Raw genomic sequence first — 18879 nt, forward strand, 5'->3', positions numbered from 1 at the left:
GTGACAAATATATCAGGAGAACAGAAGGTAGAGACGAGTCACATCTGAATTCAAACACAATGGGGTGACTTGTCTACTCACCCGTACTCCAACATTTTTTGCTGTAGTAAAATTCCAGTTTTAGCTGATTTTTCTACAGATTTATGACTACTTGTGAGACACCCTCGGGGAGAGAAAATATGTCCCCAAGGCTGTATTTTAGTCTGCTAAAAAAAAAAAATCCTTGTCAAATCAACAGAAATCAGTCAAGAGACCTTCTCATCTGACAGTGGATAGAAAATGCTGAATACAGACTGCACAACAAACTCACCAGTTTAACCCTTCCAAGAGGGATTTCTGAAAATGCTCTGTTATGCCAACCCTGATACCTATGAGATCAGCAACTGTAATTAGCATCAGAACTAGGCCAACACTTGGTACTCTGAAAAATCTCATAACCCTTCAATATTTAGGCAGTATTTTAGAAATATAAAATTGGAATTTTGTATTACACTTAGCTGTGGGCAGAAAAGGTCCCACCACTGCTAGGAGTTATTCTGATGCCGTGCCACAAGTAGTGCCTGGTAAAGCAACAAGACAAACGAAGCTCAAACTTTCCTTTGGGATGTGTTTCCACCTAAAACTGCCTCTGACTGAATGGTGTCCCAAATGAGGGAAAGAGGAGAAGGCAGGAAAGAGTCACACCCTCTTCAACTCCTGGCTCTGTATGGGAACGAAGATCTGTGGCATTTGTCTAAATGAGCATAATGAGCATATAAGATCATGCACTATCCATGGGAATACACCAAGGAACTCTGTTAGAAAAGGTTGCTATCAGATAAAGAGGAGGACTGAGGAAGGAGGGAAATCTAGACTTGATGTTAGGTAACTATGTACAAGTCCCTGGATGCTTGCTTTCCTAGTCAGTTTTGTACAGACACATAAATATCAGTGTTAACATGCTTATTTACATAAATTAACCATAATCAACATATAGTTAGTTACAAATTTACCAAAAGGGAAACAAAATGTGGTTCCTAGTTCTCCTTTCTGAGGTTTAGTTCCCTGGGAAGGCTCCAGAGATAATCCCAGCCTTTCTGTTGACATATTCACCTAGAGACTTTCACAGGTCTGAAAAGCTGTACACAAGAGCCTGTCCCTGGTTGCAGAAAATCCCACGGGGAAAGGTGGTGGAGGCAACCCTGTCCCCTGCAGCATGTAGACATAAGAGAGGGGACTATGAACACTCTGGGGCAGGTCCCAGATTAACAAACTCTGCCAACATGTGAGAGGCCAAGGTAAGGGGTCATGAGTCAGGACATGCAGAATCAGCATTTCTGGGGGCCTACCCAGATGGTCAAGCTTGCATATGGGATCCAGCCCATGGCTAAAGCTGCCTTAGAAACAGAAATATCCCAAATTTTTTCACAGGGACACATCGCATATGGGAAGATTACAGGGGATATATATTTATCACTGACCATCATTCACTAAGCTTAGCTACACATTTGCATATTCAAATGAAAAAATGAACGTACTACAACAATAAAATAAATGTATTATGGAAATGTGAAACAAGACCCTTAAAAAAATAAATAATAATAGGAAACCTGCTAAAAAATATAATGGATATTGTGTATAAATCAGTCATCAAATGCATCTGTGGCTTTTGTCAACATCTGATATTTACAGAACTCTATATTTTATACAAGGCCCTGTTGTATAGAGTTGTACATTACAATAAATTGTATATATATATCATCCTTCTTTTGAAGTCTAATCATAAGGACCACATATGATACAGAAGAATTGTGTTGTAAAGATACAATGATAATTTAATACACACATTAAGTCCACAGCATCCCATTATAGCTATGAGGGGTGCCTTAGAAAGTTCCCTGAAATTAGAGGATGCCTGCATAATTTTTTTAAAATACCTAGGTAAATACCATTCTTATCTTTTGTCTTGATATTATCAGATATAAAATGAATATTCTTGTAAAGGTTTTTAAATTTTTTAGAGAAATTTAAAAAAAGACAAAATATGAATTTCACTATTTCATTTCTATAAGATAATGTGGATTTTTTTCTCACATAATGAAAGCAAATTTTTGCTTCAGCATCTGATTGAAGTAATTTTTCAGACAAACAAAAACATTTTTTTGAAAATAGACTAACTATCTAAAAGCTCTCAGTTAAACTCTCTTCATTTATCTTTCTATCCAGACAGGTACCTTTTGGAAATAGCCCTGAATAACGGAAGATGCATTAACTATGCAGTTACAGAAGTGATAGCATCACATGTGTCTAAGTGTTCTACTCCACAGAAAGCTGGGGCTTTTTCTTACCTATACCTCCTGAGGATGCAATAAGAAGTCTTCTCTACCCTGTAAGAACCACACTTATTATGAAATAGATTTCAATTTACCATAAAATCCTCCAAAATTGTCTTTAATATTTTCCATATTCATTAACCATTAACGGAAAGAAGTAGTAGGAGTTTGTTTCGGAAGCATGTTTTTGATAATTGTCTAAAATTTGAGAGATTCCAAGTCCTTGGTTTCCTCCTTCCTTACTTGGATGCAATGAATGATTAAGATTAAATAGCAATGAATGGAAAATTAGAAATTTTGAACACAATCCTTTTTACTTGGGAAGTGACAATTAGAAGGGAAGTAAGTGAACAGAAGGCAAGAGTGGTATGCAACAGAAAGTGAGATGCATTCAACATTTAGAATTATTGACAACCCCCAATTTCTAACAGCAACAAAGCAGAGAATAAAGAAACATCCAGAATAGTGTAGTTGCATTTATGCAATAAAACAAACATTGGCCAAAAATACAGGGACATTACCACGAGAGACAGAATTGCCAGAAGGAGAAATTTGACAGACTTGATTAAGCTGCTGGTCCATCAAGCCTGGCTCAGCCTTCAGCTGTGACCATTGCACAAAAGCTCAGAGACAAACCTCCTTCAGAGCAACTGCACTACATGATGCTGTACACTGGGGAAAGCATTCCTCTCAGTCCCTGTGCCAGTCATCCCACTTCCTGAAGCATGAGATCAGATTACCTCATTTTAGCATACCTACCTACAGTTACTATTCCTTGTCATACAACTATTGAAAAATATCCAGCTACAGCTGCAGACTCTGTGACTGTCCATACTTAGCCAAGTTTGGAGGTGCAACTTTTATTCTTGGGGCACTTATATACATTCTAGAGAGACAGAACACATATGACAGGAGTTTTTTTTTGCACAGTGATATGAGAAATATACATGAGATAGGAAAATGAAAGATTTAAACAAACTTTCTTACAGATAAAAACTCAACTAGATCCTGGATACTGTAGACATTAATGAAACAAACAGAATATACATTTTTGGTTTAAGTAGCAAGAAACAGTGCCACATGTTTTGAGTCAAGTTCTGTTATTACGCTCAGCACAGCATTTAAATTCCAGGAGGAAACTACAGCCATAAAGTAAGAAACCACAATAAAATACTGTATCCTTATATATTCAAAGCAGCATTTTTCATTAAACAATATGGTTTATGAACATATAGTTCAAATAGTAGCCATTTGTGGGTGTGAATAACTCAGAAAGGTAGTAATCAACATAAGCACAAAACTTGAACAATAGTGATATCATCCTAAACATTTCTATCATTATAAGGTTTTCTGCAACACTGCTCTGCTCCACTGTGCTATTTATCTACTTTCTTATATTCCTTCTTATCACAGTCTCCTCATGTCAGTCTCATTCCATTCATCTCTTCCCTTCTCACTTCTCTCTTGCCTTATCAAACTCTCATGTGCCTCTGCATGCCTCCTTTTTCTATTTTATCTTGTGTGTGAAAGCATTGGCTTCAGTACATTCAATCAAAAATGTGCTGAAAATCTAACCCACTGAAAAAAGTCATGGACTTAGTATGTATTTTGTACCCCTTTTCTACTACATGCTGTAGCAGGGGCATTTGACACTCTTTTGTACAATATAGCAGGCCTATGTTATCAGTTGTTCCTTAAGTGCTACCACAGAATAAATAAATTCATTAGTAATTTTCTGCATTTATTTTTGGAAGGCAACCTGAGAGATAAATTATCTACCTCCAAAAAACAGATATAAATAAGCATAAATCATGCAGATGTTTTCCTCCTCCCTGTCAGTGTTTTTCAACTGCTGGAACATGCTGAACTTGTTTACCTTTTGAGAGATGCAGCCCACTTTACAGAGGAACACAGCCCTGAAACATGCTTTATCCCTCTCAAAAAATCTTTTTGAATATGAAGCAAACATAGGTCACTTTCTTACAGATCCAAATTCAATAAAAAAATAACTGGAAATGCAAAAATGGTATACATATGTAAGGAAGCACTTTAGTGGCAAGCCCTTGAAACAAGTGATTTTGCATAAGGTCTGTGCTTATATACTCTTAAAAACATCACACAATCAGTTTTCAAAAGTTCTTACCAAAAGCTGTGATTTTTAAATCATTAAAAATACCCATTTTCCTCTCTCCAAAGTGAGCCAGAATACTTCCAAGATACAGATAATGGCAAGTGAAATAACATCCTATCCTTTTCCTATTATAGCCTGCTGGAAGATAAATGTGTGGGAGCAGGTTGAGACCCTAAGGCATAAATCTGATATAAGAAAGAAAATAATGTTTTCTATTGATAACAATATCATGAGACACTCCACTCTAATATGCTTACATTTACAAAACTACAGTTACCTCAAGAGCAGTGAGATTTACACTTTTCTGATTTTTAGCATACTTTTGACCATTAGAAATAAAAGTCTTCATCTTTTAAATAATAGAGCAAGCTCTATTTGTTACTTTTGCTCTAAACAGATAGATTCCTGACTATTTCTAATATACTTTGCAAGGTGTATACTTTGCCAAAGCATAGGTCAACTACTGTTGTAACAATGTTGTCCTGATGTCAACATTAACCGCTTTTTGATTATTCTTGTAAAAAATTTAAAATTTTAAAATATCACATTTCCTCTTTGGTTTTATCTTGTTTAAACTTCCTTCTACTCTGTTTATTATAAGGTTTTATTCACCTCTGAACCTTCAAAGTACTGCACATGCTAAGCTTTGCTATTCCAAAGCATAAAGTGAGGTTCTATGAAAAGCTAGACAAAATATATTTTTCATTTGACTTTGATATGAATATTAGAAATACAGACTACTTCAGTTCTCACTCTTTTCCAGGCTTCACTGAAGGTGCTCCTATGTTCTTCCTTGAGGCTGAATTTTGTTCTCCTCAGAGAGGTCAATTATGTGGGCTTAAAGAAGTGACAGAAATAATGGCATTGGGAAGCCACTGAAATGTCAGGAGAAATCCTCAAAGGCTTTTTTTCAGGTGAGAGTTGCCAGCGTGATAGAACAAATACACTGCTCAGCAACAGATACTGATGTTCTCTCTTTCATGAAGGCCGTGACACACACTGATCTCTTACTGCAACAGAAACACTGCCCCAACCAACATCCTTCCAACACCCTCAACACTGTGTACTGTGGCAGAGCAAAAAAACAAACCCCCACCTCAGAAGAAGTTTATTCTGTTGAGTTAGTGTGACATTCATAATTCTGAAATACTTTAAAAACAGTTGGTAAAACCTCACCGAAATGTAGCCATGTCTCTCCAGTACTTTCTACATCCCTCCAGCGAGGTTCCCACTACCCCATACCCAGAAGAGGACCTCTGAAGCCACAGTGAACAGTGATGGAGGAGGGGACCAGAGAGGTCAGACCTGGCCCTGCAGGCTCACTCATCTTTTAAAGCATCAGTCTTAAACCATGCAGTGAATCCCCATGACTTTGATACCGGCTGCTGGACAGTATCACAGGTGTACTCTTTCCTCTCTGGTTTAGTTCACATCTCTGATCTCAGAAAACTGGCAGAAGAAATGGTGAAATAGGAAACACAAAAAAGAAAATACAAGCAGGTTAAGATGTCCTAGACAGGATTTTTCCTTGTCTACATTTTGGATTTTCCTTTTTCTTTTACTCTACCCAACAACGACAGGTAGTACAGTAACAAACAGCTCCTGTGATGAAAAAGGGAACCAGTGGCCCTTCCAAACACTCCCAGATATATCAAATAATTCTGAGGAAAAATCCATTGATGTAAACTCAGAAGTCTCTCATATCCTCATCACAGGAAAATAGGAATCATAAAATGGACTAACATACCTCTGTTTTACCTCTGAATTTATCCTGCTAAGATAGCAGGAAATCCTAGGAGCAAAACAAAACCTGCAGCCCCCTGGAAGTTGAACTAATGAACCACTTGCAAAGGGAGTTGATCAAAATTAACATCAAACCCAAGAAAATCTCTGCCAAGTACTGCACTGCCATCTTCCTGCTGCAGGCAATACCTGTTCCCCATGGAGAATCCCTGCAGCTGTGCTCCCATTTTCAGTGCATGGAGCTGGTTTAATTCCTTTTGATTTTGACAAGACAAAATCTGGAAATGAAACCTCATCTTGCTCACCTTTTCAAAAGACACGAATAAGGCATAATTTTTGACTTTAACATATGAAGTTCAAAACTATAATTTCAAAAATCTTGCTAGTAACTGAGATGGCTTTTTGGGGAAAAATTCAGATTCTCCAACTAGCTTTCACAGTTATTTAGTCAGTCATAAATATTAAATTATTCACAGTTCATTAAGCCATCTAAAATAAATTTCAACTCACTTTTATAATTCTCATTGCTCATTGTTAAAAGAACAAAGAAAAACACATGAAAAGGCTCTTGTTCTCAATTTCATATTATAGAAAATAATTAATTATGGTATTAAAATAATTACTTAAAATGCATAGAAAAAATCAGGTTATGATTTTGGTAAAAAAATTGGAAAATTTCTCTCAGGACTTTTGCAAAACCCTATCAAACTCCAAAGGTTCTTTTTTTCCTTCATTTGTCAAGACATTGATAGTGTATGTTAGAGAACCTGTCTCAAAAAATTCTCAAAGGACAGAATACAAATCTCAAGTGCTGCAGCAGGCAAAATAGGTATGAAAACCTCTTGAGACTGATCTGCCTACACAATTTGCTGTCCTCCTGTTTCTGTTCCAAGAAATACTGACATAGCACTCTTCTATGAAGTTTCTGCACATTTTTCTAGTTCTAATTCTGAGAAATAGTTGAATAAATCTTAAATATAGCAGTATAAAGGGAAAAAAAAAGAACGGATCTCAAACTGATGCAAGCAATCATTAAAAAAAGGATTTTTAAAAAGCCAAGAAACAATGTAAATTTTCATTTGACAATCTGTTTGCAAAACTAGTCTGTCATTGTACCTTTGTTTTCTTCTTAAAGAACACACAGCAGCTTTACACATAATACCTTCCCTGTCAGTGCTGTTGCTTAATTAGTCAATGTGATGTTGAACCTTATGATAAAAATAATTGAGTTGGGGCCTTCAGTCTCAGAAGAGAGGCATCAACATGTAGGGCATTCTCATAAGATACAGCTTCCTTATACTGTGAATATGAATGTGATGGGAAGAAGGGACACCCAGCTATTGTGTAGAGAAGGACTACACAGAACTTCAGTCTCAACTTAGACTAAAAATGCTACTTAGTCTACAGGGCATGCTTACATTTTTTAAATCTTTGTAAGAAATTTGAAATAAATATAAATAAATATATGTACATTTTAACTAGCATTCCCATTATGCAGCAGTTTTTTTCAGTGACTGCAGTTGGCATATGAAACTTATAAAACTTTTTTCTCTCATTCTCTCCTAAACAGTCAAGGGAAAAACATGTGACATGTAATACAGAACTTCTGCATTTAGGTGCAAAATATACACAGATGTGAAAAAGAGTCAAAAAGTCCACCAAGACAGTAATAGAAAGTGATTGTTAAAAAATATTTTCTACAAATGGTGATATATAATTCTACATACAGTATATCTTGATCCTCAGGAAAAGACAGACTTCTCTCTGATGCTTTGTCATTTTATATTCAAATGGAGTAGTCTTTAAGGTGAAAGCAGGGAATTGATGAGACAAAAATATATTACCAGTGTTGTCAATACATTAATATGAAACAAACAAACAAACAGCACTGATGTTTTGAAACCAAGGCCTTTAAATGTTTGATCAAATGTTATTTGTTTCCTTCTTGACAGAAATATAAATTGAAAATAATTTTGTAGACATAACAAAGTCTTCTACTGTGTTTTGTAATGTGTCAGTTCTGTAATTTAGTGGGCCACTCATCTTTCATTCTCTGCACAAGGAAGAGTAAGCAGTACATTATAAAAACACTCACTTCCTTGCCTCACTTAACTTCATTTAACTTGAATCATTTCCAGAATAATACACAAAAACAGTGCCTACCACAATTTGTACATGCGAGGTCCCAGTACAGAATTAACTATCAGGAAACGGCACATTTTCTGAAATTTGTATTTCTTTCTGTATTTCTGGAGGACTGAGAACTCACTTCAGGAACAGTGCTGGGCAAGAATGTACTCTTCACTGTGTCAACACATTAAAAAAAATGCTCTTCATGCCATGATCCAGAAATTACCTTCCCCCACAATTTGATGGAACTTGAAAATCACTAAGTAATTTTCTCTAAGTTTTTTCTTCAAGTTTTTTTCCTTCTGATAGCAAATATTGCATGTTTTCCTGTGATAGAATTTTTATTTTGAACAGATGTAAAAAAACAGTAGACAATACTGCTGGAGTTTCTAGCAGGCATTTTATGAGAAGGAATTTTCTCTTTGTCTTGACATTGGCATTCAAGACGAGTTCCATTTTTTCTTCCTAATTAGCTTTTGCAAGACAATTGTGTGTTTGAAACAAACAGAATACTTTCCCTCAGGGCATCAGAAACTTAATCTTTCCAATTTCCTTTCAATGGACATTGAAAACAAAGCAGTGTATTGTATCTCAGTTGGGAATTAAGAACTATGTGACGCAAAAAATGGAAAAAACACTATGTAAATAAATTTAACATAGATGTCAATAAAAATATAGTCATGAAAAATCCTTTAAGCCACCTTGTTAATACCTGACAGAATTGCCTGTTCACAATAAAGGCTGTCCATCTTTCAAAGGAAGTTAAGACCCAAAATTTATACAGAATTGAGGAATTTTATATTCACAACATACTGAGTAATTGATCAGCATCAAATCATAAACAATGAGGCCTTTCCAATCATTTTATCCAGCAGTCTTCTTTGTGACTCAAAAGACTTTTTTTAAACTTTGATCATTCTACAGATGTAATAGTCCCTCACAGAACTCTTTATTTTTCTTATATCTGATACAGAAAATCAATAATGTTAAGCATGCAGTTACAAGATTACGGTGATAAACCATAAGACTGTTAATGATCTTTTAGGTGGAAGTTCCACTCATAAATTTTATTAATAAAAATAATGGTTGGAGCAGTTTTTGGATTCTGATCAACAAGTCTCTAAGAAATAATTGCAGGTCCTTATTTTAAGGTTTTCAAGAACTGAATTGAAAGTTATAATCTTTGTGGCATATGGCACTCTACCATGACAGTCTGTCAGGAAAAAAGGTCTGTGGTATATTTTTTTAGGATTGCTAACATTCAGACTTTTATATGCAGTACACAGTAATTTCTACTGTGTCCCATTTATGCTACACACAAGCATGATATGTGCAACAGACATTACAGAAATTCTTAAAAGTGTACAGAAGTCTCATTCCTGTGGAGATTTCAGCTTCAGCTGTGCCTCCTAAACAGAGTTCAGCAAGGTACTTACTGATGTGTAGAGGAAACCTTCTCCATTTAGGGCTATATACAACCCAGTCTTTACACCCTGGATAGCGACAACTCGAAGTCCCACTGGTATAAGGTTGAACAATGCTGAGAAGAAAAAACATGACCAGATATAAATATGCTACAGTTAATAAAATAATCTAATAAACATCATTAGCAGAAAAGAAAGATAAACAGTTCCTGTATAATTTTTTATGCTTCTAAAATTAGACTAATGTGGAAAATCTTGCTTCTTTGATTCTGTCAAATAGCTCTTTATTTTCCTGGGCGTTTTTATGCCTTCCAACTAAAAGGTGCCCTCATTAAAGACTGATGTCAAGAGATCTGTGATTTTTTTTTTTTTTTTGCTTTTGTGAATGATACATTTGATACAAACAGTAAGACACTGGTGTCATGTAATGACAGAGGCTTATCACAGTTCATAAAAGCACTGAAATATGTGCTTGACTCTAAATGTGCATAAATGTTATTGAACAGAATATAGAACTCGGTGTAATAATTAGAAAATAATTAGAAAACCACCTAATAACAAATACCCTAGAAATCCTGTATACCTCTGTAGTAATCCAAACAGCCACAATTTTAATTACTGTCTGAAGAAAAGACCAGTGTGAAGAGTGGGAGTTTACCAGCCTCACCACAGAAAAACACAGGTTGTATAAGTAGGTGGCATGAACCAGCTCTTCTAAAACTTATGCCAGCACACACCTATATTACATTGAATGACTCATACTAGAAAATTAGATGCAAAGCACACATCAGTTTTGGAAAAAAAGATCTGGATGAGACAGAGTTTATGCTAAATGTTTTTCCACTGTGGATAAGCCACAGATTCCCAAGTCTTTGGATGAAAACCAAAAGCCCAACCTGTGTATCCAACATATGCAGTGGGGACTATGTTTCTACCAAGTCAGGTGTCAGGAACACAGTAACACCTACAGTGAGTTACTCAAAATTTAAGGACATCCATAGGTGTGACCAAAAAGTGTACTGGATGAGGCTACCTATAAGCTAAAGCCCAAATCAAGAGAAAAAGGATCATGTAATTGCAGTGGATAAATACATTTCTCAAGGTGTGAAAATTCCTGCTTGGGCAAAGGACAAAAATCCATCCAGTTTGTTTATGAAGAATATGATAAAGTCTTTACAACTGAGGAAAAAAAATAGGTAGACTACTAGAAATATAGGCATGTATAAAAAAAATATACACCTTTCCTTCGAAATTGTCATGCAGAAAAATAATGTGTAACATCGGATAATTTTAGAAAAACACAAAGCCAATATAAAGCTTTTGGAATTGTGGAAGAGTTCTTCCTAGAGTGGTAGAAAGAAAAATATATTGAAAAAGAGCTCTAGAAGAACTGAAAACAATTTGGCAGGTTTACAAAGAAAATAAAAAAGATTACAAGAATAAGCACAAATAAATAGCATTTTAATTTCTGTCATTTCCAAAATTCTCCATTATGCTAGGATATTACAGTGCTGTTAAATAAAAAAAAAATAAAATGGTACAGATGCTGCAGATAAGGTTCCCTCTCTAATAAATGTAAACCAGTGAAATATGGCACTCACAGAAAAGATATCCTGAGAGTATATAGGCTAAAGACTGCATGGTTTGAGGGATTTTAGTTCAATGTAATTTGGAAGTCAAAAATTAGTTACAAATTCCTCATTATCCATTAATTTCATTATCCTCAAATGAAACAATGTCAAAACCAGCAAAATCACTGTTGTGGGTTGTGGATGGGGAGTCTATCACAGCAAAACAAAGTATCAGATGGCAACTGAATTTGGATTTTTTCCTAGAAGAAAAGAAATTGCAGAAGCAAACCATGCTAAAGGGACTGAAGAAACAATTGAAGGGACACAAAGAAGGAAAAACAAACAATACTTATATAAAGAAAAGAGGTCAACACAAAAGACAAGTCAGCCATGAGAAGCCATCTAATGAAAAATAACTTGTATACATAGTAGTTCAGTCAAAACTTCTGAAATGTAGATATTATTAACCATATTAGCAATAAAATTAAAGCACCAAAGCTAGAAAAAAAAAATTCCAACCACCACTGAACAAGAATTACAGGCCTGTAACACAGCAGTGTTTTGTGCAGCCTGTAAAGTTACTGAAGTGGCTTATAATTGCTGGTGAATTCAGAAAGAACTGTAGAAGACACATAATGCATCTTTTACTGCCACCAAATTTTAATTGGAGATTTTCAGAGAGCCTGCAATTAGTCTAAACCCTTACAATTTTAGAGTGTGACCTGAAATGCTGAAATTCTGCACAGTCAGAATATTCAATAAGCTTCACAGAATCCTTCAGACTTCAGGGAAACTAGGGAAGCCAGTCTACATTCAGCTATTGATTGACAAATGTTCAGCAATGTGTTTCATACTCGGGACAGCAAAACATGCACCAATAAGGCACAGCGTGTGGTTTTAATGCATTTTGAAGCAGGCCAAAAGAAATTCGATTTCCTTCAGAACCTGACTGGGCAGTACTCTTCACTGAGCAAGACTTTTGTGTTCAATTACACATTTCAAACATTCCTAGGATTCCCCTGTGCTATATCTCACTTTAGTATAAACTTGCTCTGAGAAAAGCAAAAAGCCTTCTAGAGTCTGCTGGCATTCCAGCTCTGCACAGCCAAAGATATGCTTTTATCTGAGGGGGGTGCTAAAAAGAGCCACATCCCTCTCTTCCTTCTCTCTTTAAGAAAATGGTCTGAAACCAAAACCTGGGGAGTGAGGTCCCTGAACGTTTTTATGTGCCTGAAGCCAGTTCAGTGAGTCCACATATGAGCTGAGAGGGGGGACACCCTCCAGCAGCCCAGGAAATACAGCGGTGCCGGGTGCTCAATGTTCCCATGCTGCAGGCTTAAGGAGAAAGCCTGGCAATTCCAAATATAAGTAGAACGTGGGAACATCAGGGAAGACAAGGGAACTGATTGGCAAAAATTGTGCAAGTAAAACCCTTTCTCCTTGTCAATGCTAAGACTGCACACTCCCTTAGCTTTGCTTTGTATCCTATCTAAATCACAGCTATAAAGCATTTGTGCTCTCTGCGTTTTTCTAAGGCAAGAGAAGAGACCTTTTCCTGCAAGCCTACTCCCACCACAAAAAAAGATCAGAAAATGGGGGTGGGGACACTTAGCAGGAACAACTGGCATGAAAAAAGGTTATTTTTTTATGTTTCATGGTGGATACTTGCAGGAACTCCAAATCTGAGTTGGATTCTAATCCTCAAAAAGTTTTAGCAAAAGTTTGAGTTCATTTTTTTTCATAAGCAATCACTCCTTTCTTGAGCAAAACACAAAACCTCTGTATAACTTTTTCCTTCTTTTATGTTATACCAACACAGTCCATTAACTTGAAATCTGAAATGCCTGAAATCAGATATTTCCATATAGTTGTGAAAGTTTATTTAGGTACAACTGACTTGTAGCTACCAGAAAATTGCTATTACAGATCACTGTTTTCCTCAAGAATCTTGGGGCCTCTTCTGCATGCACACTGCCCTCATGGCAGTTAACAAAACTTTCCACACTACCAAATCTCCAATCAGATCAAGGCAACTTCCTCAATTTATTTGCGGGCCCACGGGCAAAAATGACAACTCTATCAAAACATCTCTTAGATTGGCAATGACTGCAAGGAGTTTGGTGTATATAGAGATTTGTCCATCCATTTCTTATGGAGCAAACCAGTTCTATCTGCCCAATCTCACAGAAAACATAATTAATTTTTTTTCTAAGTATGACTGAACATTTACCTGTCAGACTAAGATTATCCCACTGGGAGAAACAGGCTTACCTAACTCCCAGAGGTGGTGTAAGTAGATGAGTAAATGCCTGTATAATTCTTTGAAGACAAACTTCAGTGCAAGCATCAAAACAGTGCAAAAAACCAGTGCAAGCATCAGGCTGCAGATATTTTAGTGCAGTAATCCAAAATTAACATTCATTAATCCAAATTTAACAGCACTGCAGGTGTTTTTTTCCTAATCTTTATGTGCTTTATTTCTATGTAATTATCTCCTTTACCTTACAAGGGTGCTGTAAAGGTTATTTTATGAGTTATGAGGTTATTTTATGATAGTGGTAGGTATTTTATAAAGACATTAAAAAGCTAATACTTCCATATTTGGAAGATATAAATAGAAGTATGTATTAAAAGATGAAAATAAAGGAATGTTAAATGGTTGCAGGATTTCTTGAAGAGCAACTCTACCAGGCACCAAGCACCACAAAGGAAGTAAAGCATTCTGCAGCATAATAAAAGATGTGCACAGCACAGCCAATTAACATTGTCTTGGATAATCACTTTTTCATTTATCAGTTTATGAGATAAGACTACCAATAGGTAATGCTCTTTTAATCAGAGAATATTATAAACATGTTATAAACAAAACTGTAATGTCATAAGGGGTACAAATTGCAACATTTGAGTCTATCACCTATAAAGGAAAGTATCATCATTTATGTTGCACTTTTTCAGTGGTTGTTGGCTGAGATACACTCTAGGTGAGTTAAAACCAGCTGTAGAGCTGAAAGATTCAGGGTTTCAATCTCAGAAATTAAAAAGTTGAAATTGTCTGTTTCTCAAATTAATTAGACTTCCTACTAAGCCTACCCTTCATTCATGAGACAAAACGTTGAAGATAGACCAAAGCCTAAAGATGAGCTGGTTTAGGTGAGTAGGACAGGAGGAGAATGTAATGCAAGTTACTACAAGCACACGTGGAAAGCATTTCTATCTTTTTATGATTTCTGTGCAGGAGCTTGTTTTTCCTAATTAATAATGATGAGGCCAGTGAAGCAAGCTGTATTTGCACCTGTGAAATCCAGGAACATTAGAGTAAGTGTGATAGCTACACTGAGTAGGACCTCAGTAACCAAAGCTACAGCTTTAACCACAGTCACTCCTGCCTCTGATACAAGCAAGACACAAAAGAAGACTAGAAACCGAAAGGTATTAGAGAAATTAAATGTAAAAAAAATATAGCTAAAACAATATATTAAAGACTGGGGCAAAAAAAATATTACAGACTGTACACCCAAGATTGTTTGGCTAACAGCCTTAATTTGGGAAAATGATTTAAGGAAACTCAGCACCATTAACCAACAGGTGCATTAATTACCATTGTTTTATGAAACGTCATTATCTTGGAAAAGTTATACAACAAATTTACAACAATGAACTGAAACCTGTTGGTCTGTTTAGGTTGGGTTCTAATATCATGGCCATCAACATGAGTAGACGAAAGTACATTCATGCAATTGCATATCACGTCTTCCTCCCTTTTTCAAGTTTCTTGCACACAGTGATACACTAAAAATCCTGTCATCTCTCTCTGCAGTCTCTAGCCTATACTCAAACTAGGACAATGAGTAGCTGATTAAAACAGCTGGTACTACTCATTTTGATTTCAAATAGAAGCAAATCTTAATCTTAGTTTGAGCTATCTTTCTATAACACTGTGACTCCAAAAGTGTGTAAAGTTATGTTTACTGATATACTTGTAAAATAAGTACAAATTTATATAGGTACTTGAGGGAATTTTACCTTAAAGTACTTCTCTAACTGCTTGACACAGAATACATAGCAACAGCACAAAAAGTAGCAGCATGACTAAGCTTCAAACAGTTTCCTTGCTGAAGACAAAAAAGAAACTGCATCTTTTTTCTCTCACTCACTCCTTGCTCCCTCTGGCTTCACTGACACCCAGTTACTCAGTGGGCTCTCTTCAGGGACAGTGAATAGTGCAGAAGACAGGTGGAAGGCTGGCAGAGATGCACACCCTTTGGCAGTCTATATTTCCTTTTTTTTATGAAACACACTTTGAATGGAAGTCATCCTCACTATCCAGGTAAGCATTCTATCTGTCCTATGGACAGCTGATACATGTCCATCCCTTCACCCACTGGGCACATTAAATGGGCAGCCTGCAAGCAACACAGTCAGAAGCAGGATTTTCTCCCTTGGGCAGCCAAAAGTTATTCACTTGTAAGCCTCAGACAGAAATTATCATGCTAAGGAGCTCAAAAAATAAAATATCAAAACACTAGAAATTCTACCTATTAGAAAATTATTGTTTTAAGGTGAAAGAGAGAAGGAAAAACAAAATATACTACAATAAAAAAGCAGTAGGAAAAAGATTTCAATAGGAAATGAAAGGCAACAAAATGGAAAGGGAAAAAACTAAGACTGGCAGCACAAGAGAAACAAACACATATTCATACAATAATGAATATACCAAATAGGTAAACATTTTCAGCTCTTAATATAGTGTTGATACATATATGCAAACAAAATTTCAGATGTAGACTGTAGGCCTTCCTGGCAAGCACATTAATTTTTCAATCTTCTGTTCTAAACTGTCTTTACGAAAAATATTGGAAAACGGGAGTAGTTAGGAAAAAAAAAAATTCCACCAGTTAAAGACAGAAAAAAATGCTTTTGTGGAAAAAAACTTCCACAACTTTTTAGGCAAGAAAAATAATTTTGGAGTAAAGCAAATGATCTAACAATATTTATGCAAAATGCACAATTCTTCTATATGGTATTTGGTTGAGTTTGGAGAAGTTCAACATTTCAGAATATTTATAATATAGAATATCCATTCCACATATTGGAAAAAGAAGAATAAGGGAGATGGGCAGAGAGCTGGAAAATCAGAAATGCACAGAAGAGGGGAAAGAGTGAAAAAAAAAGAGGATGATTTGTGAATCTGACAACATCAAAAAGAGAAACGTAAGACACTGTGGTCTAGCTTTGAAAAGGCTCCACATCCATAGAGATTTAAGAGTTAAAAAACCTCTCAGAAATAACAATAAAACATTGCAAAATTGTTGCAGTCATACACACCTTCTTGCTGAAGCTGAAAATAAGAGCTGGGCAGAGGGAGAGAGATCTGCACTTATACCCTAAGACAGCTCTTAGAACTCATCTAGGCAAAGCTTCTATAAAAAGTGAGAGTAATCCTGCCTTGTTTCAGGTCTTAGTATGTACTCCAGTACTGAAGTGGGTATGAGAGATGGACACATGGAGGGAAGAAAAGAAACAAAGATGGGGGTGGGACACAGAGGGCATGGAAGGGGAACAAAAACACCTGGACAGATACACATAAAAATATATTAAACAATTTTTCTCAATTAAAAAAACCTCCAAAACAAACCATAAAAGATGATCATCCTATCTGCTGATGAAAGGTGTTATAAATGACAGCTGTGCATCAATTAAAACAAGGATTTTACCAATGTAAGGCAGAAATCCCAAATACCTTAATTTCTGCAGCCTAATTTCAACATTTTTAAGGAAACTAAGGGGTTATTTATGTATGCATAATAAGAAGATAAATCTTGTGCATTAAATGTGCTTAAAATAAAATTCAAGATGACACAGAAATGTTACTTAAATTTGTCATGATAATTAAAAGAAACAAATCAAAAAACAACTGTTTCTCGAGTAAGAATAGGTTTAATTATCATTTGCAGCTGAAATTGTCAAACATATATATATATATATATATATATATAGGCTCATTGAATGAAAATAGGTAGCAGTATCATAGGAAAAGCACACCAAAGCAGCAACCCACACGGCCTTTCAAGACCGCTTTTGTTTGGAATATTTTTTAAGAACTGCCACTTTTGCCATCTCTACAGTGGCAAAAAAAATCTTTTAACATCATTGGAATTCTGGCTGGCGTAGGATTTTTAGCCCTAAAATTTTTAGTACCTTCAGCAAGGTAATTTAGCTTGTGTTTTATGAAGGTCTTTGATAGTTTAGCATACATTTACTTGCTTGTAAATTCAGATTTTTCCGGGAAATTAGTTTCCATGTCTTGTTATTTCTTTGTTACTTATTGGAAAATAAGAATTTTTTGTTAGATAAAGAGTTTTTATTAAAAAATTATTTTAATATAATTTTACCACTTTTATAAAATTATCAGAAGACATTCATTGGCCTAAATATCTCCCTCCTAAGGTCCATGAGCACTTACGCCTTCCCCTTCGGAGGCAACACACTTAGGCCAATGTCCTGCACGAGCCATGCTGGTGGTCACCAGGTTTCGAAGGGACAGAACCCTCCTCCTTGGGATAACACACATTCAGAAACCCTCCAAAGGCAGGCAGGCAGGCAGGCAGGCAGTACCACGGTGCCTGTGCATACACATTCGAGCGACGCGGTCTGCGTGTGCGATTACGACATTCCCCTGGGGCAGTCACTTACTAGAATTACTGCTGTCATCCTTGGTTCCATCGAGACTTCCATCGGGGTGCATTTGCAAGTAGTAGCCTTGCCTGCAATATAACCTGGTCACTATACCCTTGAGCTGGGGATCTGAAAGACAAACATATTTTGTCACTAGCCTCAAAACTTTTTCCAAGAGTTATCCCTACTTCTCTCACTTAGGAGGATGTTTGGTGAAGCAGCAATGCTGTCTTAAAAGTAAGTATTACAACAGGATGTGTGCTGATGGAGATGGAGAAAAATCGCTCTGCAGAGTGTTGTTAGGTCAGTTCTATGTCCTGTTCTCTACCTCCAAAATCCTTCATTATAATTAATACAGGTAAAACAGAGAAAAAAGGAACACCCAAAATATCCACAGTCAAAAGCTTAAACCATATTAAGCCCTGCAAAAAATTAGAGACTACAGCAACAAGTATAGACCATTATAGAAACTAACAAGACATTTGAAAAAATTTTTGAAAAAAAACCTACTGCTTTTTCAAATATATTATATTTAAAATACAGCAACTTATTGTACTGCACATAAGTTTTAAGGAAACTGTGAAGAAAAGGTTTGTTTCATTTCCTATCAAAAGTGGTAAACTTATCAGGTGCAATTTGTAATAGTATCATCAGAAGTTCCCAGATTACTTTAACCAAGCAAGAAGCAGATCCAACTCACCTGCCCTCTCCCACCCCCCAGGGAATAACACTCACAATCAGGGCAAGACATAAACTTTGTTCATCAGAAAGAAAAAGCTGAAAAAGCTCTCAGTAAGATAAAGCTACGGCAAATCCGGGTAGCTTGGAACAACGAAGGTTTTCCATTTAATACTCTGCATTTATGAAAACTGCCAAGAATCAGGCATGAAGTG

At 36.0% G+C, this 18879-nt stretch overlaps 1 protein-coding gene across 3 annotated transcripts in view; it reads right to left on the reverse strand.

Annotated features, from left to right (window-relative positions):
• FGF14 (fibroblast growth factor 14) overlaps nucleotides 1-18879 on the reverse strand; it is a 376534-nt gene that overhangs the window by 74791 nt on the left and 282864 nt on the right. For 2 of the 3 annotated variants that reach the window (XM_021530237.3, XM_021530238.4), the window contains exons 2-3: nucleotides 18005-18115; nucleotides 9753-9856 (exon numbers count right to left, since the gene is read on the reverse strand). In XM_021530237.3, the coding sequence (XP_021385912.1) occupies nucleotides 9753-9856; nucleotides 18005-18115 (215 nt within the window). The remainder of the gene's footprint in view (nucleotides 1-9752; nucleotides 9857-18004; nucleotides 18116-18879) is intronic. The other variant, XM_021530239.3, reaches the window with a different exon arrangement.

This window comes from Lonchura striata, chromosome 1 (genome assembly GCF_050655825.1).
Source record: "Lonchura striata isolate lonStrDom1 chromosome 1, ASM5065582v1, whole genome shotgun sequence".
Taxonomy (NCBI): Eukaryota; Metazoa; Chordata; class Aves; order Passeriformes; family Estrildidae; genus Lonchura; species Lonchura striata.